Source organism: Elaeis guineensis, chromosome 4 (assembly GCF_000442705.2).
Source record: "Elaeis guineensis isolate ETL-2024a chromosome 4, EG11, whole genome shotgun sequence".
Classification (NCBI taxonomy): Eukaryota; Viridiplantae; Streptophyta; class Magnoliopsida; order Arecales; family Arecaceae; genus Elaeis; species Elaeis guineensis.
Genome location: NC_025996.2, coordinates 38,308,168 through 38,331,225, shown reverse-complemented (window position 1 = coordinate 38,331,225; position 23,058 = coordinate 38,308,168). Strand labels below are relative to the sequence as shown.

Here is a 23,058-nt window from a genome sequence, read left to right as displayed (position 1 = left end):
CTAATCTGCATGGAAATCAAAAAGGAAGATGGAGTCTTGTCTTGTATAAGATTTGACAATTGCAACAATCATGTTAGTATTTGTAATAATTCGAAATCTCATTAAAAAAAAGAGTGAGCAGATATTATTTGTATTCCTTGATATTATATAAGTCTTTAGGATTTATCCATTACGTGGGGCTAAAAACATGACCACACGTGTCCTCCTAGTATTTGTCTATACCATCTCCTGCTGCGTCCACTTCATGGCTGAGAAATAACAATCAACTCTCTGTAATCCATTCTACCCAACAACTGAAAAGCAGCAGACAAAATGGAGAACAGAGGCATCCATACAAATGCAATCCATCACTGTTTGATTGTTTGAATGGGGGAACGTACTATGTTGAAAAAAGGGCAGCAAACAATTTGCAAAAGAAATGATGCTTGTTGGTCTTACAATACTTATGTTTTATTTTCCAGAAGTTTGGATATCGTGATCCATCTGCAAGCAAAGGAAGTGCTACACATGGACCCCACAAACTTTGCAGCAAATAGAATGGCGGAGCGTCAGTCTTGCTTATCATCTACAGCGACTTTCTGAGACTCTGGTTGTGTGAGGGTTTCGTTGCCACCCTGCAAAAAATACACAAAAAACAGTGTAAGCATTTTTCAGGCAATCACAGGAGTTCTCCATGAAATAAAAAACAGCATTCTTTTTTGGGCTGACTGTTTGTTCTTCTTTTTCTGGCGGGGGTGTTGGATAATCTTTAGAATCTCGAGTATCTCAATATAAATTAGTTTTATGCATGCGTTCTGAAGGTAGTATCAGAATCCAGAATAATTAAGCATTTTGCTGACAGAGAGGGTTTGGGATATTATACCAGATAATCAGCCAAATCTTCAAGCTAAACATAAGTGTATGTAGATTGTAGAAGATGTGATTGCTAATTATTTTTTCTTGCACTTAAACAGCAATTGGTCTTAACCAAAACATGTTTGCAACGATGACAGTTGATGGGAGTACAAGCCCTCATTATCTAATACTCTTAAATTAACTTTACGAGACAACGAATGTCTACAACACCCAGCACATTTATGAGCTTGAGAGTTTCCTTGTTCAGAATATATTTCTAATGAAAGAGTATAATCCCATGTGAAACAATGATCCATTAGTATTGAAAACTATAACTTCACCACTTAAAAAAGTTAAGGCTTAAATCCTCTCAGATAAGATGATTCATGTATACTGAATATCAATGCTTAGATAATTACATACATGCTTTAACATTTGTGGTTTGTTGCAGCAAGCATCTTTCATCCGGTACCAAAATCTTGTAAATTTAAACAGCAGAATACTGTTAAAGGAAAACAAGAGACGCTAGCTCAAGCAATGTGTTCTGTAGGAAAATGTGGTGAACTAAATACACAGATATTGGTGCATCAATAAACTGTGTCTATCTACAGGATTGTAGTCATCCATCAATTTTTTTCCACTTAATTCATGAAACCACAGCCATTTATCAAGTGTCCTTCCTTGGCCACAGAGTAATGACATCTTTTCTTTCTCTTTCATTTCCAATTCTTGCCCCTCTTCCCACAAAAGCACAATTAAAAAAAAAAAAAAAAAGACACGCATAGAAAAACTTTTGGCTAGGTTTTAGGAGAAGAAAACACGAGAGGGCAAGAGAGGAGTGCACAAATAGTGAACTCTAGAGACACATACCCCAGAAAAAGAGACCTTCTCAAATCTGCTAGAGGACAAGCCCAGAGTGAATGCTGGAGACGCAGATGGGAAGCAGACGTAAATGCAAGTGTGGGTGCTTTTGGCAGAACTTTCATCAGACAAGGCTACTAAGAGGTTATTCATTCTCATGTCTGAGACAGAAGTATTGCTCAAGTAAAAAGTATGGAGGAACCACTCAAAATACTCGGTAAAAAGGGGAGGGGAGGTGCCAAATTTATGCAAAAATGAGTGTCTATCCCATTTTCCTAGTCTCTTCTTCATAAACTGATTGTTCTTAAGAAAAGGGTTTTGCCTCATATGGATCATGACTGAAATGAACAGTAAAACTGAAATTTATTTCCAGATTTGGGAGATCTGTTGACTTCAGATATCAAAAACTTTTAAGGTCAGATTTGCAAATTGGCTCTACATCACATCCAATATCTAGACCTGAAAATTATGCTAGAATCTCTTAGCAGAACTAAATAATTGAGACTGAAAACAAAGGCAAATGACATGCTCTTAAATCCATTCTGCAAACATTGTTTTCTTATGTGAACATGTTCATTACAGACAAATTTCTGAATAACTATGTTCGCCAAGTTGGCAAAACCTTTTTACTCCTATGAGAACTTACAATGCCTCAGTGCAAGATCCTCTGAGATTGCAAATGTGGTCAAACTTTATTACTGGTACCTTCTTTTCGAACTAATTTCAACAATTTTTTTTGTTTTTAAGGATTAAGAATTTACAATTTTGAGCATATTGTTTTTCCATTTAAATACAGTTAGGTTCAGTATAGCAGTATGAATAAAAGCTGATATTTATACTGTAGGTCTGAGAGATACATAGCCACCTCTTTCTCTGGAAATTTTCTATTGCCAGAATTTTTGAAAAATCCTTCTATATGGCATGACCTGATATAATCTCTTAAAAAAAGGGTTTCTGCTAGCTACACCTATGTCATAGGGCCCTCATTTGGTACTATGTTCATCATGTCCATGGACTGTCGGTTTCATTATACAGCCAAATTTCTGTCTAATAATTTATATCAATACACACCAGACAAAATTTTCTGGTAAAAGTTGCACTGCTCTGTTCTGTGATAAGCAACACCTAAATTCATTTTTAAATGTAATAGAAATTATATTAAAATCTAGACTATCTTTATCCACATCATCCTTTGAAACCAGTAATACTACTTGGATTTTCAAATAATAGAAAAATATTTAACCCAATTATTCTACTTCAACTTGGCAGCAAGCAAAGTTTTTGCTCAATGAGAATTACATTCTCTTAATTGTAAAGTCAAATTTGTCTCCGCATTCATTCTCTACTTAGATCAAACTTCTAGGTCCTGGTTGCAGCGCCACCTCTACAGACTAGCTAATCCAGTCTTTAGCATAAAAAGAGGGTAAAAAATGGAAGTCTCAATTCCCAACTTCGGGGCATCCTCATATACAATAATTCCAAAGTTTGGCATGGTGCAGTCAAAAACTAAAATTAAAATTAGTGCAGAATGGCACTGCCTTTAAGTGCCATCACCAGTGTTGTATGGAGATGGATATGAAAACTGGACTTGGACACGTGCCCAAGTTTTTGACTTGGTAAAAAGGAAAAAAATACAGGGACATGCAGTAAAAAATACTAAATTATATATTTGTTTTTTAGTTTTGTATAGAAGAAAATATTAGAAGATATTACTTGTTAAGGTCTTTCACTGTTTCTCAAACCTCCTAATTTGCTCACAGGTATAAGAAAAAGGATACCTAGCGAAGTTACTTCAGTGACTATATCCTTGATCATCCTTTAAAAAGGAAAAAGATGGTCACTCAACATTACTATGGTGGGTTGAACTCATTGTTGGAAGAGTCAAGTATCATCCACCTATCCATGAAAGCTGAAAAAGAAAAAGGTAATTATGCAAAATATCTTATGCTTATCTGATATGGATATATATCCAACACACATTCTTGGAGCATCACATGAATGTCCATGTAATACAGGCACCACACTAACATGGACCGAAACCTGTTCAAAGTGTTTTACAAAAATTTCCTGATATTAACGTTAGGCAATTTTTTTTTCATAAATTAATTTTCAACTACATTATGAAAGTCTCAATTAGAATTCCAATTTGCAAAGTTTGTACTTGTCATGGTTAATCAATAAACACAGTGTCTAGTGCTTTATTATTCCAAAAAGACAAACTATAACATTCTTCTCTGATCAAATTGATAAAACCTGAGGAACCTAGGGACCAAAATAGAGTTGCGCATGCATTTCTTACCAAACAAGATGCACAAGTACAGAACTTACTTGAGTATCCTTCTTGTTCACAGGCTTGTAAGGACAAGCAGGAGGAACCCTTTCAGGTTTCCTGTACTCCCAGCCAAAAAGTCTATAGACCTTACCCTGCAATAGTATATAAAGGCCGAGTGCCAGCAAATAGACTTAGCAAGTTAGAATAATGTAACAAGAGAAAATAATCGTGCACAAACACTATATTCATTAGAAGATACTAGGTAATTTCACAGTAAAAAAAAAAAGTTTTTAGCTATTTTCCATTAGGTAACGTTTTGTAATTTAATTGGTCATTTATGCATATTCATATTTATTAGAAACAATCCAATTTATAGGCGCATTATAGGTCCACAAATACATGCTATACATCATCTTATGCCTAAGTAGAGGCCCAATTTCCTAATCCATGTTAATTAGCATGATAAAATCTCAGCATCAAAAAGCATGAGGCAAGAAGACAAAACTTCTTAGTTAGAAAGGTTTCAAAAAATAAAATAGATGTCTTAACAATTTTTTGTTTCATTAAAAGAGAAACCATTAAAACATTATAGAAGGATTTTATTAGTTCCATTGTACAAATCAATGCCATCCCAAACTTACATACTAAAAGACATCACAAAATAATCAATTATAAGGTTATACACATTGAGGAAAAATGGTTAAAAATTACAGGAGGAAACATCACTTCCACTATATCAAAGAACATCAAGCACAACTTCAATAAATTTAAAACCTTTTTACCTGATACAATTTTTGACTTCTAAATACTAACGATGATCATCGGAATAGCTGACTACGCTAGGAGTCTGGACTGCCAAGAAAAAAGAATCCGAGGTCCACTTATAAGCAAGCAAAAAATTCACAAATAGCAGTTGAAGGATATTAGCTGTAACAACTAAACAACATGTGGGAAGAATGGTGGGGATGCACAGAGGATAGATGCCTCATTTCTCACTTTTTGTTTCCTTGAAAATAACATTTATATTAAAAGAAAAGGAAGACGTGGGACACCCTTTATGCCTGGGCTCAAAATTTTATGGTAGTGACCAGTAACTAAATAATATTTTTCCTCCAACCCCAATCCTCTCTGTTCCAATTAATGATCACCCCAAGTAAAGGAACAAGAATTCTTCAAAGCATATTCTCTTGATTAATAATCAAGGATCCACTGAACTAGTTGGTACTACCAGACAGCGATTTTCGGACCAAAAACTAGTGCTAGACACCACATGTGCCATGAACCTCAAATTGAGTGAGATCCTTGGCCAAAGCATTGTCAAGTTACTGATGAGGCTCAGAAGGATGGCACATGTGTACAATGTCTCTTAATTGGTTTGCTGTCAAGGAGCATAGACAGCCAAGCTTTATTGTTCAATTCTTAAGATCATTCTGCAATGCGTACTCCAGGAATTTTGGCTGATCCACATATAAAAGTTGTAAGTGCTAACCACAACCAACAAGAGGGGAGGGTTTGGGTTATAAGGTTAGCTTCCATTGCTTGATGGTCCTTTCTCTAATTGCTCCTTTCTTGTTAGGCTCAATGGATTTCCTTTTAACTTAGGTCGGGATGGGCCCAAACAGTCTATACGCAAGCTGGTTCTGAAAGTATATGAACTTTGAGGCTGAACTTAGGTTATAAAACAATCCAACAACAACAAACAACTAGAACTATGGAAATGAAACATTAGAGCAATTGGTGTTCGCTTCATCTTGAGGGGAAGATGGATGGTTGTTATCCATTTACTATTTTATACAATTGGATAATCAAACTTTAAGATTGGGCTTGGGTCTTCCATTTCTTCATTCAAGTCTAATTCCCAATTCAAACCTATCCCAAATAACATATGGAATGGGTGATGTAGCTAAGGAGCCCAACTTGACATGTCCATACCCAACCAAACCTATATATACACGTCATAGCACATGTGATTATCTAATGACATCCTCACCATGTACAATAAACATAAGGTCATATCAATTGTTATGATCCTAAGATCTAACTAATTTCTTTGTTATTAAGTAATTTGATAAAAATATTCCTAGTTTTTCAAGGTGCATTATTATGTTTTCTTTTAAGAGTAAGAGTAAGAATTTTTTGGGGGTATATTTACTTAACATAAAAACAGTTACAGCCAGATGAGGCCATGGAGATGATCAAATTGATGGCAGTCTGGAATTTTGGTATAACAGTAAAATATATATTGATATAAATTTCCATTCAAATACACCTAACGTTTCCTCAATCACCACTGTGAAACAAAGATAGCTATAATACAACAAGCTCTTGTGGATTTTTCTAGGAAAGTTAGTTATAATGCAAACATGGAATTTCATTTACGTTGCCATACAAGAACTAAGAATTTGATTGGTGTTCAGGACATTCTTTATCCGCCAATAACGTAAAGATACCAGATCCAACCCCAACCTAACCCAAGAATATGGAGACACATTTGGATCTAGACCAACCCGATAAAATACATTATTCCCATTGGTCTTAGAACTGCTAACCCAACCCAACCCAATCTATAAGCAGGTTAGATTGGATGCAAATATTGGACCCAGATTCAGATGATATTGAACAGCTGAACCTAGATTAAGCAAATCCCTGGCCCAGCCTAAGCCTACTTGCCAAATGTTGTTAAGAACCAGACCTCTAAACTTTTGATTGATAAACTAATCTCCTCGTCATAAGTTAATTATACCTGAATTTCTAGTAAATTCTCATGAATTTGTTTTTCTTTTTCAATACGTACATATACATCTTTTGCTTTGAAAATATGAGACAATGAATATATAATTATTCATACTTTTGCAAGTTTGATTTCATTTCCTTGAAGATGATAGCCTACTCACTTAATTTTAGATCTTCAGTAAATGATCCAACAATTCAAAATAATGATGAGCTCTCGAAATTGGAGACTTATCCAACTACACTCAGAAAGGTTTCCTTGTTATAATAATAGTATAAATACATCACTATGATCATAAGCTTAATAATGGTGAGTAGCATCTAAATAAATTCAAAATAGGGTGGAAATAGTTCAGAAAGAGGGGGGGGGGGTGGAGGGAGGGAGCGTGGGAGAGCAAATATAACAACTCAATGCTCAATGCTCCTTTTCTTAAAAAAAAAAAAAAAAAAGCTACATAAGTAATAGATCAGAGAGATCTGAATCAATTAATCCTTGCACTGATCATATTCAAGTTCAATGTGTTGCTGTATGATTTACAACCTTGGTGATTTTACAAATTTGCAGATCAAATTAACATGAAGAATCCTAATAAATGAATAATGAAAGGAGAGTCCTATAAGAAGCTGTCCCCCTCCAAGTTGCACAAGGAAGCATGCCTCCTCAAAGCAGCATAAAAAGGGTCGCCTCCTTGAAAAGGCTTTTATTTATGTAAATTTCCTAGTAAGCTCTTGCTTCCGTTTTCCAAGCTAAGTTTCTATGAGTATTACCACCTGAGAGAATATCCATACAACATCCACCAAAAACATAAAAATAAAAATAAAAAAGAATACACATGCAACCATTTAGAGTCAACAAATAAAAGTAAAATGACACGCATAGTCCAGGAGGAATGATTCGCAAGCCCCAAAAACCAAACAGAAATGAATGAAATTGGCATAAATCCAACCAAAGACCTAGGAAGAGAAGAATAGGAGTTCCAAAGGAAAATAGCCAAGCAAAACCAAGTTTTCACAGAATCCCAAAGGGGAAAACAAGGAAATTTGACACGATGTTATTCATGGAAAAATAACCTAAATATAGCATATTCATTCCGGGAATCAGAACCCAACTTCAAGATAATCCAAAGAAAAAAAAATTCTATCGGGAGATGATCTTACGAGGATGAAATCCACCAGCAACGGCAAGGCGTTGACGACTGGGATGAGAAAGAGGGGCAGAAGGCAGGCTAAGCACACCTGAAATCTCAAGAAAAAACACGATCCATCAATTACTAACAAAAAATTCCAATTAACAAAATACAATTCAAATCAGAGTCGTTATCGAATCAAGAAGCATAGAATTAGCAGCGGAAGAACATGGAAATCCGAGGCACTTTCCATGATCGCGTAGAATGGCGAATCTCTCTCAAATCGACGAAGGCGAAGGCGAAGGCAGAGGCTGGAGCCGATCCGGATCCCTCTTCACGATCTTTAAAACAAATGTTTTTTTTATAAAAAAAAAAAAGTTAAGTGCCTACCTCAGTAATCCGGGGGATTTGGCTTTGATTTGTTCCTTCCTTAATTGGGCAGCCAATTTGGGCGTGGTCCAACCCAACACCCTCGAGCTCAAATCCCGTGGGAGAAAATTTTTCTTCCCTCAGCCTCAGGTGAGGGATGCGGTAGTGATTAGCGTCGGGCTTGACATAGCCCAGGATTGGTTGCAAGTAGGCGGGCCAACAAGCGCAATTCCTGCCTGCAAGAGATTTGATCCCCTCAGGATATTTCTGCAGGAATTGGGTGGCCCCTCTCTTGCGTTCATCGAGGGCCAAATCTATATATTTTTGCTCTTCCTATCTTCCCTTAAAAAGAATGCAGATGAATAATACATGTACGTGATAATTCTTTATCCGATCAATTACAAGCTTGATTGACCTCAAACTTAACGATCTGCTTCTCCAATCACCAGCACGGTCTGAATAAAATATTCATTACAATAGTGACATCGTATCAAATTTATAATAAATTAATAAAAAATTTTATATTTTATCAATTGCCATGTATTACATCGATTTTCATGGATAATACCCTATATTATCCTCATGTATTTCATTTATTCTTAATTTTTTATTTATTTATTACAATGATGACGTAATACCACCTTTACAACGAATATTTTCTCCCACGATCTTCTCTCCGCCACCAAAGAGGCTTCAATTAGGCTTTATCCCCCCCTCCCCTACTAACCTCTGCTATTGGCCCCCTATTGATGGTCAACGTGGATGTTCCGTGATATTTTTGAGTCCTTGGTATGGATCAAAGGCTGATTTACATGGCTTGCTGTGTCTGCTACTTTGTGATGGTCATCATGTGGTGCTGTGGAATATTAGGTTTGATGGTGATCTTTTAGTCCTTTGATTGGTTCTGCCATACGTGATATTTTATTCAACTTTCTTTCTCCGCATATATGTTGCCATGACTCATGCATTTAAAAATTGCAACTAATATATCACACATAGATATATTGTTATTGAAGGTTACAACTTAGATGGCCTTTAGGCAACTGTTGTTGCCATGAGGCCAGGCAATGATGATGGGATGGTGTGTGAAGGTTGCACTTCGGCATGGCACCTCAACAAGGACATGCAACCGTGTTGACCATTTGAGGAGTCCGTAGTTATAATCCCGTCACTGTATGTCATTCTATTTTGATTTGTGCTTCCCAAATCAAGGAAATTTTTGAAGTTATGATTTTCCCTACTAATTCAATGCGTTCTCATATTTATGTGGCAATAACGATCAAGGTCGATAGGGGTGCATGCTCGGCATGGCGCATATTGGTGATGATGATCCAAGTTTCTAAACAGGTCAATAAATTTTCCTATTTATTGTACTATAAAATGGAGATGGATGTGATACATGGGGATAGATAATGTTTGCCATACTGTATCATATCACGTATCGATATAGTAAAAAGTAAAATATCATTAGGAGATCCAATATTGAGACAGCATACTGTATCGAACCACATAACGGTATTGTAATAAGATGTATCGGCTCAAGCTCCGATACCAAGACAGTAAATTTTGATGAGAATATTCTTGTGTGTTGATATATACACACACAAGAGAAAGATGTTTAATTATTTTTTTCATATTGGATATAAATATTTTGCCCATAAAAGCAAAGAAAGGTGTTTAATAATTTCAACCAAACGCCATACTTTCTATGCAATGACATTAATAGTGGTTATCACCGTAACTATGAATGACTTAATAGTTGGTTAAGTGATAAATAACTATTGTTAAAGTTATTTAGGAGGTGGTTAATTATACCTTCGATATACAAACACACCCTTAAGGATGAATTTTATTTTTCTCTCTCTTTTCTTCGCATATCACCAGAAACCCTACATTCTTTTCTCTTTTCTATATGAATGAGTTGGGTCATCTGTTGGCTTCTGGCACGCGCATCCCACGCTAAAAACACTTGTGAAACGTAACGGGAGGTCTCTCAAATAATTTGCAACGATTTGTATCTAGTATAACTGTAACCAGGTGTGGATTAGGGTCATCCACACTCCTCTCATGGGCATTGCATATGCTCAACTTCAATCATGGCTATCCATGATTTTCTTATGTGAATTTAACATCAAGATCAGCCTAGCAACAGTCCAATCCAAAATGACACTTTACCTCTAGGCCTTCTGATTGGCCAATATTAGCTTGCCTGATCTCGAGATTAATTAAAGTGATGTAACCTGATGATGTCTGACCTTATTCACCTTAGATCATAACAAGCTAAAGGCACGATCATGTGGGAGTTGTACTATCTCGACGATGATTGTATGATTAAAATAGTTACAACTATAAAAGTAATGTGGATGTCTATTACTATACAGTTATTGCATGATGGGAGCCGCTGCTAAGTGTTAATGCACGCCCCGTCTATTTTGGTACCGAACACAAACCCTCAACGGAAGTAATCGAAAAATCCTCAGATAAGTCTCTTATTTGACTACTCTTGCCACTCTCTATACTTTTTCTTCTATTATTCTTTGAATTTTAACTGATTTGAGCATGGGAGGATCCCCACCTAAAAAAAACTCTCTTCTTTTCTATATCAGTCTTGGAGTTGAGATACTCTAACAGTTATGTCTTTGGATCGCGAGTCCTTATCTTCTTTCTTAACTATGCCTCGGAGGAGAGCCGACCACACCATCACCTTGCACATCTACCAATCATAGTTCGATATTAGCTTCCGACAGCAACACCATCCATCCACATCTATACTTTGTGCCATTTGCACATCTACCAACTTCTTGTGCAATTTAATCCTTGTACATCCTCAAAACAACATTATAGGTCCGAAGCCTACGTGTGATTCTTATCAGTTAAGATCTTGTGCTTTGCCAACCAGGGGTTTTTACCCACTATGACAACTAAGGTGATCTTTGTTACACACACACATCAAGGAGGTGTTTGATTGGAGAAAGTTGAGTTCTAAAATGAAAACGGACGATTCCCATTCTAACAATTTCGTTGAAAAAAGTTAGGAGTTCTATTCTAATTCGAATAACGGGATAAAATAGGAATGACCCAATCTCCACTTTCTCCTAAGAATTCAAATCTTTATTCCAAATCTGATTCCAATAATGACCCAAACACTTTGGGGGATATGATCATTCCAATTCCCATTCCAATCTATTCTGATTCCAACGAACTAAACACCCATTAAGAAATTCATCAAAATCAACCTTACTTAAGGTTATCAATGGCATGGTCTTGAGAAAGATTGATGCAATTCCACTAATCTATTCTGTGAACCAAAATTTAAACACCAACATAATAATAGTTTCAACACCTACTTGCCTGCTAGCCTCAACTCCAGTGAAACTTTCAGCATATGTTAAAAAATGGAAACATGCATAGATATAATAATACCCATCCCTTCAATTTGGATCAGCTCTTTGAACCATGCCTCGCCTCACCATATTTAGTCATGACCTATGCAAACTAAAACTAGTATAGTGCAATTGAAATGGCCAAAGCTAAAAATTCTGAAGTCAAATTGACTGATTGCTCAGAAAAAAGGTCACTGCCATGGTAACATGTACACCAACAAAAGTGAAGTGCTTGGACGGTATGAAACTATTAGAAACCATAAAATTAGAGATTTTGATACTTAAATCATGTAGTCTCATAAACCCGATACAAACCAGCAGTGTGATCACCAATTCTTAAGCAATATGCCTGCATAGTCTAGCATGCAGATGATTCATTTTTTGTGATGAGATTTTGCTCTAAATGGATTAATCGGATACCATTATCACTGTTCTGGGCAGCTAGTTACGGGCTTTCACCTTTGCAGGGCATCTCAGTGCAGCGACAAACAGGTCGGCCAGAAGCTTGCCATCCATTGAAGCCACGCTCCAAAACCATAACCTTACTAATTCCTGCATCTTCTTTCATTTCAGATAAATAATCCAGAAACATGCGTGCACAAGAAGGCCCCCTCACCTGCAAAACCAGATACAGGTTATTAAAATTTTGAGGCACATGAAAAACTAGAATTGGCAACTGAAACAACTTTGATGGACAAAAGCCCTGAGCAAACACTAGGTCAACTGCACGTGTCTCGGGGTAGCTATTAGAGTATTAGTTGTTTAGGTCATTAGTAGGTGAGAATCTGGGTTTATTTGTAGACAAAGATCAAAGTGCTACAAGAGACCAGAAAAAAAAAATCACCATATTGTAAAGAATGTGTAGAATGTCAGATCAACGGCATTAAAACATTAAAAAAATAAATGAAAAACCTGTAAAACTTGAGGAAACAGGTGTTTGGATCCTAAAACCATGGTTTGAGAAAAATGAGCAGAAGCAGGAATGAGATTCAATAGAAGGACGGACAGAATTTTACAAGCACTGGGATGTGCAACATGCATGGTTTATGAAAATGAACATTTGTCGTTGGATTGCTATGATCCATAAATTATCAATGTTGAAATAGATTTGACTAAAGTCCCCCTATTTTAGTCAATGTACTTTTTCCCCCTCCTTTAATTGGTATTACATAGTAAAATATAGTGGACTACATGTTCAAAAGAAAGTGCCCCTCCTTTAATCGGTATTACATAGAGAATATAAAGTGGTCTACTTGTTTGAAAAAGAAAGAAAGATAATCCCATATTATCATTGTTGAGGTATATTTGACAAAAATACTCCCTATTTTAGTCAATGTACTTTTCCCTCTCCTTCGATTGGTATTACATAGTGAATATAAAGCAGGGAACTTGTTTAAAAAGAAAATGTGTGATAGATAAATACATAGACACACAAATAGAAAGATGGATAGATAAATATTTCTTGGGTAATGCCTAATTATTCTGCTTTCTACTCATTTTCACATTTCTTTTCTAGCTAATCCCCTACTACTGATCTTTTATCGCATTTTTCATCTTTTACTTCATCTCACATATTCTTATTGTTCATTTTCCTTGAGGGGCAGCTTCTACGAACTAATTGTGACACACCTTTCATTGTAATCTACATTTAGGACTCCTTTGGATCGTAGGAAGAATTTTATTTTCTGGAATGTTATTCTTGGGAATATAATGCTAAGAAAAAGGTTTTGGCATATTTGGTTGACCATCGAAAATTGGCTTATTCCAGAGTGGCTAATATTTAGTTGAGCATCCACTTTCCTAAAAAAATTATATAAAATACTTATTATACCCTTAATACAAGAAAAAACCTTACAATATTTCACATATTACCATTGTTTGCAAATTAAAAAGTTATAATGGTTGAGGATATTTTTTGCTGTAGATCATGGTAAAGGGTTTGAGGCGTTGTAATGGAGAGAATGTTCATATCGGCTGTAGATCTTTTGATTGCTTAAAAGGATATTTTTGAAAGAAAATAGCCTCCAATTCCCATCCCATAGGAATTTCAAATCCCTTGTCCTACATGGGTTTTTCCCATAAAACATGGGAATTGTACTCCCATGAGAATAACTTTTTTCAATCTCTCCTTTTTGAAAACTCCAACCAAACAAGAGAGATTTTCCACTTCCCGTTGACCACACTTTCTCTCCTCCACTTCCTGCGAACCCAACAAGTCCTTAGGGAACATGAAACAAGACTAAAGCTCATTAGTTCAGGCTATAAGCATAATATTTCAAATAACGCCTTGAACCTGCTTACTTGAACACTTAGACGAAACCTATAGAAGCTACTAATGACTTGGCATTAACTTTTCTTTTTGAAAGCTCATGAGGTCCACCACACTCATGATTGGGTGCTCCAAGTTCTTGGACATGTTATTCAAAAGATCCTCATTTTTTGTTTGTGGTACCTTGTTGGTCCCTTAGATAGGACTATGATTTCTGTTTAAAGAAGAGGAGAGATGTTAGATAAGGGGAAAAAAAAATTAAACGACCAATTGCATTGGAGTAGTAGAAACTAATAAACTGCACAGTTAAGCAAGCTTGTATTTGAGTAGCAATAGGAGGCCTTATGTTCCATCTTTCCCTTTTATTTCGAATGAAAAATTGATGATGATTAAGAATCATTTTAAATTAAAAAAAAAAAATCCATTCCCTCAGTTAGATATGACTAAAAGGCACAAACTATAAAAAGCAAATTTAAAAAAAAATGAAGGTTGGAGCACTTCACAGAAATTCTTCACCAATTTAAAGAGAATCGAACGTACCCCATTCTAATACAAGAGATAACACATCTATGTATACCCTTTTAGGAAGTGGATTGCATTTCGAAGGTCAATCTTTTTTTTTTTCTTTTTAAAATATTTGTAAGGAAAAGGGTCTAGGTGAGGGTGAGCCTTGGCACGATGCTAAGGTTGCTCCATAGTGACCTGGAAGGCATGGGTTTGAAATATGGAAATTGCCTCTTTGCATGCTAGGGGAGGGCTGCAAACATTTGATCCACTCTAGACTCTGCAATAGTGGGAGCCTTATACATTGGGCCATCCTTTAAAAGGGTCTAGGCACTGATAAAAGTTAAAACTACAATCATTAGCATCAGCTCTAGAGAGATCAAGGAGTTCAAGAGAAAAAACACACGGTCAACTAGGAAACCATGCAGGATGTGGTACATTTATTAGTTAACAAATCAGCTGGTGCCTTGGCCACCCCATAAGCGTGTGATGCAATAAATAAGGTTACTTGTCTCCCTTTCCAAATTGTCCATCAAAATCACATATGACACAAAGTACCAGCTAGTATAGGTTTGAAAGTCAGTGAATGGAAAGGACCATTTTAAATCCAAGTCAACATGTCCCTTGTGATATAAATAGAAACACTGAATTTCATAAAAACAAACACCAGCGTATGAACTCCATTAATGAACAATAAAGTAGTAAATAATCTGTTGATCCATCCTCCAACAACCAATTGTCTTCTTCCTGACAAGCTACCATCAGCAAGCGTACAACTCAAATATGTAAATCCAAGGGTTTAAAAAATCTTTAGTGCTTTTGGGTTCTGAATCAACTTTTTTCCATCAACACTTATGCTGCTTCAAAAAAGTGCTTTTGCAACTTCTAAAAGAAAGCTCTTTTGTGACTTTTAAGAAAAGCAGCACTTCTCAAGAAAAATAAGTGTTTGGCAACATTCTAAGAAAAATGCTTCTATAAGTCAAAAAAAGCACTTTTTGGAGAAGCTAGAGACCTTGCCCTTTTCATTGCCAAGCATCTACATCATTTGTATCTCAAGGGAAAGAAACTTTCCTACAGTAGTAGGTTTAACATCAGAATGGGAAGGCAAAACCTAGAATTTAGACAAAGAGAACACATTTCATAGTCTTTAAACCTTCAACAATTATCATAAGTGTCACTTGTTCTCTCATAAAAAAATAATAATTAACAAGTCAGATTCATTTAGTATGTGTAAAAATGCCAAGTCTGTGCAAACTTTGTCAACAATAAAATCAAGGGCTCCAAACATAGGTAAGAAGCATGCCTGCAGGTCAACCAAATCGAATTTATCTGATAGAAATCTACCCTCATTAGAAAGCAACTTCCTCGCCCTACGTACTATCCCTCTTATTAAACCTTACCATAAGTGCACCACCGGGACCAATCATGTAGCATTTATTTTTCCTTAGAATGAATCAAAATCAAATAATTCATCACCATAAAAATTACAGCTTCTTGATAATTCCTTGTCATGATAAAAAGTTCAAGAGAAGAACTTTACCTTACTTTTCATCCAATCAAATTGTAGAAGAAATCAAAGACTAGGTACCATAGGCAATCTTGAGTCAAGCATAAGGTGCATTATACAAATTAAAGATTAAAACAGAAGGATGTTAGAAAAGGCCAAGAGATGCATTTAGCCTCTTATTTAGGAGATGTTGAATTCTTGCAAGATAGTAAGGTTCATGTGCCTCTTTCTTAAGTTTAAAAAGAAAGAAAGAACGAAAGAAGAAATGTGAGATGGTATGAAAGAAGCATTTTATTTGTACTAGATAATGTGCCTAAATTCAGCAAGTGAGAACCCTCATAAAGATGCATAATATTAAAGCTAGTACGATAATAGGCCATACAATACCAAATTTTAGCATAAAAATCTATGCAAAACATTATGCAGAGATCAATTATTGGTTTCCTTCCATGAGTTTTTCAACTAATTAAGCCCGTTATGTATAGCCACATAAGAGGCATATAACAATGCAAAAGCGTTCATACAATCTATGCTCGTCACACTTTAAATCACGGAATACTGTACCGTCCCATACCGTCTATACCATACCATACCGGTCTCATACCGGTACGCCGTACCGAAGCATACCGACATTACCGTACCATACCGAACCGTGTACTGACATTAAATAGAATTTCACCGATACAGGATCCAGTACCGGTACGGCAAACCTTACTTTAAATACTATCACCTATAAGTTTTCAAGCTATTAGATGCTTGTCTTGATGCACAACATTAGGTAGGCCTCAAACAAGCCCTTTTAGAAATTAATCATTGTAAAGGAGATGGTGTCCCCTTGCCTCAAGCTTTCTTTGGAAAGGCCTAAACCAAAGCTACTTACCTAAAGCATTAAGTTCTTCATGCACCAAATCATCCAATCTTTAAATCATATCCCTAACAGACCTAAAAACCAAGTAGCAGACAAGCTGAGCTAGCTTGCTGGAGCCTAGCAACAACTCACCATCAAAAGAGATTAGATCTTGTTTCTAAATACAATAGTATACCTTGAATTCTAATACTTGTTGGAAATGATTCAATTTCACACGATCATCACTGGCTATTAGGCCCTAAGAATGAATCTTATATTTATCGTAGAGAGAGAAAAATTTTAACTCAAACATACAGTCAAGGTTTTACATCCTAGCAGGACAGGGGGCATCCTAGTTGTCCCATCCTGTGCCTGTGAGAAAATGTTATCTGGACGGACTTGGAACTCCAAAACCCATACACGCAGGGAGAGAAGAAGAAAGAAGAAAGAAAGAAAGAAAAGAAAGATAAAAAAAATGAAAGAAAAAAAGAAGAAAATGAAAAAAAGAAAGGAAGGGAGAAGAAAAAGAAAGAAAAAGGAAAGGAAAGAAAGGAGGTGGAGGAAAAGAAAGAAAAGAAGGAAGAAAGAAACAAGAAAGAAAGAAAGAAAGAAAGAAAGAAAGGAAGGAAAGAAGAAGCGGAGAAAGACAGAGGACATCCACTGGGATGCATGACCGAGACTATTGTCGGAACAGGACCGGACAGCAAGGCATCCCATTCTATGGAGAAATCGGGATATCTTTATCCCTGGGATTTAAAATATTGCTTGCAATCACCATATTTTGCAAAAATAACAAAAATTATTTGAATGTAGACAAATTTAACTAAGCAAATGGCCACTTAATGTTAGGAAGTGAATAATCCAAGATCTCTTCCACACCCACCCTCCCCCCCCCCCCCCCACAAAAAAAAAAAAAAAAACTATCGATGATCTATCTTCTCTACCATTATGACATGGATATGTGCCACCTTATTTAATCTCTGTCTGTAAGTACATATATCCATCTCTTATTAAGTCCCAGCTACTAGCATTAATTGTCATGGACTGTGGGTTCAGGTACCAGAGTGCTTGCTTGGACAACACTCCAACTATTGGCAGATGTTGATGGATTTCGAAAAACAAAAACATACTTTATGTTAGTTTATTTTGCAAGTAATTAAACATCCAATCTGTGTGTGTGCGTGCGCGCGTGTCTGTTTGTCTGTCTGTTCTGTCTATGTTTGTGTGGGTGCATCTGTCTCTGTGTGCATATCTGTCTGTGTAAAGAATGTAGGTAAATACACTTCTTTTATAAACACCTAGCAACTGGCATTTATTACATGGAACATGATCTGTAGGTACCCAACCCATGCTGAGATCACTCTTGGAATCCAATGTTTGTGTCATTAGCAGCACCAAACAAAAATTTGTTACTACTTTCGCCAGTATTTATTTCCAAACAACTCAATAACATGGTTCCAACAAAAAGATTCTCCAAAACTATAACACTCAATATAGTATATAAATTTGGCTAAGAATTGTGCCTTAAATATTTGAAATAGACCAGGCTTGGAAAGATTGATCAAGCCCATCTGCACCTTAAAAAAAAAAATTTCATGTTGTCAAGTTCTCACAATCATCTTTACACACAAAACACAAGTTCCTATAGCTATCTCATTAAACAACTAAAGGAAACAAGAAGTTTATCAGCAAAACTGTTCTTATAGCAATGGGAAGGCATGGTATCTTAAGAAGTCAGAAAGCCCTACATCATCTTGAAATTTTCAGGCATAAATTTGATGAAATTTTGTGTATCTGTTGATAAAATGATTACCCTATAAGCCTAAATTCCAGAACCTCCTCATTCTTGGGAATGTGGATGGTGAATATTGTGTTTATGTCACAACGACATACTGTATCATCATAAAAGCAATTATAAAGTAAAACTGCACCATCACATGCTTTCCATATTTCTGGCCATAAATCTAATTCAGAGGGCTAGTGCTCTTTGGGCCTAAATAGTAATTACTTCAAGTCCAAGCCCTAGCTGGCTCTTTATACATGCACTGATGCACACATATACATGTAATAAACACACACACACACACACACATATATATATATTGAGAGAGAGATAGAGAGATGTTATAGCAATTGATCCGTCCACCTTCAAAATCAATGATAGACCATCTAAATTTAAGATCTGAACCATTAAATATGATCTACACTTAAAGAAAACCTAGAGATTAAAGTTTATATGTTCTGGTGGTCTCTAACCTAATCAAGTTTCAAAATGGACAGTTTTAATAGCATGACACTATGTTTTTACCATGATGTAATCGTCAAAACTTGATGAATTTAAATCTACCCATTTCTTAAAATATACAGATCATGATCCATGAAATGGATTTTCAATTACCCTAGCATATATTTTACTAGTGTAACCAATATTGTTCATTTTAGTATCGACTTCATGCATAGGTTAAGACCATCTAAATATATGAGTTTTAGTTTTTAGACCTTCTATATAGTATGGATCATATCCAATGGTTTGGATTTGAATTTGGATGGTCTATCATTGATTTTGAAGGTGGGTGGACCAATTTTCTGGTCCACCCAAGCAATGTTATTAATGACTTGCCTCGGGTGCAAAAGGCACTAGGCGTAAGGGCCGTCGCCTCTATACCCCCTAGTGAGGTGACAGCCCTCAGGTGCATGCCTCTGCATTGTTCAGAGGTGCCCAAAAAGCACAGGATTCCAGCAAGTATTAATTTTTAATTTGTAAGAAATAGGAAAGGTCAGTTATAGTACATAGAAAAGATCAATTATAATAAATTATAATTGAAAAGGCATCATTGAAAGTTAAAGGGGCTTTAAAAACCTATATGAGGCTCTTGAAATTTTCTAAAAGAATCAGAAGGTAGAAGCTGAAGCATCTCCATCAGACTCTATCTCATCTCATCTCATCGCCTAACACCATCCCAAGTGTAGGTTGTAGATGAATCAAAGGAGGAGACTGATGACGAGTATGAGAAAGATATTAGAGAGGAACGAGAAGAAAATGATAAAGCTGGTTTGCTTGATGAGGAGGAGGAGGAGGAGGATTAGCCAATTAGAAATTTAGAAAGCACTTATTTGATTATTTTTAGATTAGAGCTAGGTTTTACATATTGAACTTCTTATTTATAGCTAGATCTTTTTTTGTTTTTACTTTTTAATAATAGGATGCTAGTTTTTACTTCCTAAAATTTTTGACTATAGCTAGTTCTCTGTTTTTCTATTTTTAGCGCCTAGTCTCCAGGGACCCCTAGCACCTAAATGCGCTTGGGACCTTTAACAATACTGCACCCAAGCATACAATAGCATATGACTCTCTATATATACACGCACACATATAGAGATTGCAATATTGCATTATTCCTGGTCTTGATGTTAAGATTCGGGATCATTGTTTCAAAATGCAGTCCATGTGGCTGCATATGCAGATGCATTGCCTCGTCCATATCACTCTCCCTAAATGCAGTTAATATATGCCTTCAGGCCGCATGTGGGTGGGAAAATTGATACACATAGCATTGTGCAACTTCTTATATGGCCTACTTACAATTGTACAGCTACAAATGCGATCCACACATATGCGAATTCAATAGGTTCTAGTTGATAGTTGGGTTGCATGTGGATTTTGGGCTGGCTAGATATAGATATCATTAATAATATCTACATGTTATAGTTGTTGCTTTTAGGTATTAAATACTAAGTAGTGATTAGTGAATGGTCTATCGTTTATCCAAAAAAAAAAGTTATCAATAGTATTTTATTTATTTGTTTATTTTAAAAAGCTAGAAAGCTAACTGCATATATTCTTGAATGTATGGTGCCCACATATCACAACTGCCATTTAAAAGATTGCTTGGGATATAAAGACCTTTTCTCGACTATCTTGCTTCCGATGCCTAAAAGATAAGTGTTGACTAGTTGCATGGACAATTCCAAGGCTAAAATTGTGCTTCCATCAATTTATATGGTACTTGCACAAAATAGTAATCAAGTTATGTGGTCTGGCTTTATGACCATTGCATACCTAGAGGTGATATAATCCTAGCATGGGTACATGCACATATAGACCACATGTAATAGCAATGCATGACAATAATTTGCATTTAATGGGAGATACTTTCTTGTAAAGATAACTGCATATAAATTCCACAAGAAGAAATGGTAAGTTGACAATTATCAGCAGCAAGAGGAAGGGCTTATCTATGAATTCCACCTTGAACACTCTACATGTAGATGGAAGTAGAGATCTTCAACAACTTAGTGGTCTAGATGTTAGCATAATGGGTGATTATTTCTTCCCCAAGTCAATCGATTTGCTACAATCAAATAATCAGAAGTTTGGTTTGCATAAATAGGTCATGATTCCATTCCCTCCTACAGTATACATTAGATACCTGTAGGAACCAAAGGGCTGGCTATGTATCAAGTGTATTCCGTTTCCATGATGGGCTCAGAAAATAAGCAGGACCTTGACCTCTAGATGTAGAAACAAGGCGTAATCTAATTCATAATCAAGTCATGCTCAATGTTCCAGCAGCCAAGTTAACTTAAAAGAAGCACCGCAATGCTTTGAAAAATATGGTAAGAAGATATCAATGACTAACGCCTTCTCTTGCTTCCTCCTATCAATTTCCATGAAATGCAACCCCTGATTTTGAACTTCAAATTCTCTTCTTAAATGATGGTAAAGAATAACCATCTATTATTCCAATAAACATTCTCATTCTCTTTTTACTTCTTTTCATGAATCCCAATGCCTTTAGTATTATTTATTCTCCAGAAATCATTTTGCAAGGGGAAAATTTTCCTCTCAAATTTGAGCAAACCATTCTAGATCTCCATCAAGTTTCTCTCTAATTAGCACTTCATGAAAAATGAAGAAACAATAATAAGAAACACTGGCCAAAAAGTGGACCCCCCCCCCCCCCCTCCCCTCTTTTCTTGGACAACATTATGTTCTTGTGAAACCAACGCACAGCGCGCGCACCAACACACACAAAAACACAAAAGAAAAAAAAAACAAATTAAACAATCAATTCAAGAAATCATCCAAGATCAACCAAATTAATCCAAGCACCCAACCAGAAAAAAGGAAATAGAATATCAAATTCCAGAAAAAAAAAAAAAAAAGAACAACAAATTCAAGAAATCGTCCAATTTTCTTCCAAACATCTGCCTGACCACAGGCACAATCAACCAAACCAATCCAACAAAACAAAGAAATAAACAAAAAAAATCAGATTCCAAAGAGGGACCTTGCTGAGGGCGCAATGGAAGACGAGGGTGTCCTTGCCCTTGACGGCTTGCAGGAGATCGGGGATTTTCTCCGAGAAGGTGTCGCTCGCGTAGTGGTGCGACCCCGCTATGTGCGCGTCGTAGCTCCTCTCCTCGTCCCTTAATTAATTAACCGAACAAATGCCAATAAATCTCAATGTATTCCTTAGCTCTATCTATGAATCCGAAATAATTGGAGGTGGATTAATGTGGCATCATGATACCTGACGTCCACTATAGCCACCCTTGGATTCCGAGACATTGAGATGAGCTGAGAGGGAGCGATGTAGGAGAGGCTTCTTGCCATCTCTGCTATTTTTTCTCCTCCTCCTCCGCGTCTCTTTTCCTCGTCTCCGCTGGCCGATTCCCTTCTGGCTCTTTCGGCGACGCCAAGATATTTATACGAACCAGTCAGACACCGGTATTGGGGGGATTTTGGTAGGCGGCAGAACTGGGGAGCTACGTGGGAACTTGCACATGAAGCGTTTATGTTGTCTAGGGTGTCAACAGTTTACGCAGATTGTAAAATACGAAACAAATAAGTTAAACGGTCAAAAAGAACGTAGAATACGAAAGAAATACGATAAATTTTTAGAAGGGCTGAGCCGGCTCAAGACCCATTGGGCCTAGAAATAGCGCCCAAAATAAATTTGGACCGAGGTCAGACTGAGTCGGCCTGCTTGGGCCCGACTCAAAATACGGGCCCAGTACGAGCTCCAAGCCGAGTACTCGATCTCTGTCTCCTCACTCTTCGTTCTCCCGCGGATCCGCACAAGTTGTCTATCCCCTCTTCGCTCCCTGCCTCCCGTGTATTCTCACTATCTGCTCTCTCCCCCCGCCTCATCTCTCTGTTCACTCTCACTCTCTGAGCTGGCCCGATTAGGTTGGTGCTCAAGTTGGGGTCGAGCCAGAAATTTCTTTTTAAAAAAATTAGGCCTTAACCTGCAGTCCAAAATTTTTTTTCGAGCCAGTCCAAGCTTCATGGAAACAGGACTTGGCTGGTGCTTTTTACTTGTGACCTTGGACGTTAAAGTCAACCTGGCTG

The 23,058-nt window shown here is 36.6% G+C and overlaps 2 protein-coding genes across 2 annotated transcripts; both read right to left on the bottom strand.

Annotated features, from left to right (window-relative positions):
• Positions 1-313: 313 nt before the first annotated feature.
• On the bottom strand, positions 314-8,226 carry LOC140857466 (uncharacterized). The gene is made up of 4 exons (XM_073256359.1): positions 8,076-8,226; positions 7,856-7,934; positions 4,024-4,119; positions 314-614 (listed from the first exon to the last, which is right to left on the bottom strand). Coding segments are annotated over exons 1-4 (243 nt in total). The 5' UTR covers positions 8,078-8,226; the 3' UTR covers positions 314-548.
• Positions 8,227-11,714: 3,488 nt separating this feature from the next.
• Positions 11,715-22,440, bottom strand: LOC105042935 (arsenate reductase 2.2). Its single transcript, XM_010920307.4, has 3 exons — positions 22,238-22,440; positions 21,995-22,133; positions 11,715-12,192 (listed from the first exon to the last, which is right to left on the bottom strand). The coding sequence occupies exons 1-3, from the start codon at positions 22,318-22,320 to the stop codon at positions 12,022-12,024; spliced, it is 393 nt and encodes a 130-aa protein (XP_010918609.1). The 5' UTR covers positions 22,321-22,440; the 3' UTR covers positions 11,715-12,021.
• Between the last annotated feature and the right edge of the window lie 618 nt (positions 22,441-23,058).

What these genes read in the sequence shown, in the direction of transcription:
- LOC140857466 (XM_073256359.1), bottom strand. An exon ending in TGCTGGTGGATTTCATCCTC is followed by an intron (nt 4,120 to 7,855) that starts GTAAGATCATCT and finishes ATACTATTGCAG; the next exon opens with GGTAAGGTCTATAGACTTTT. An exon ending in TGAACAAGAAGGATACTCAA is followed by an intron (nt 615 to 4,023) that starts GTAAGTTCTGTA and finishes TATTTTTTGCAG; the next exon opens with GGTGGCAACGAAACCCTCAC.
- LOC105042935 (XM_010920307.4), bottom strand. Translation starts at nt 22,320, where the DNA reads ATGGCAAGAAGCCTCTCCTACATCGCTCCCTCTCAGCTCATCTCAATG. An exon ending in GTGGCTATAGTGGACGTCAG is followed by an intron (nt 22,134 to 22,237) that starts GTATCATGATGC and finishes TAATTAATTAAG; the next exon opens with GGACGAGGAGAGGAGCTACG. An exon ending in TCCATTGCGCCCTCAGCAAG is followed by an intron (nt 12,193 to 21,994) that starts GTCCCTCTTTGG and finishes CTGGTTTTGCAG; the next exon opens with GTGAGGGGGCCTTCTTGTGC.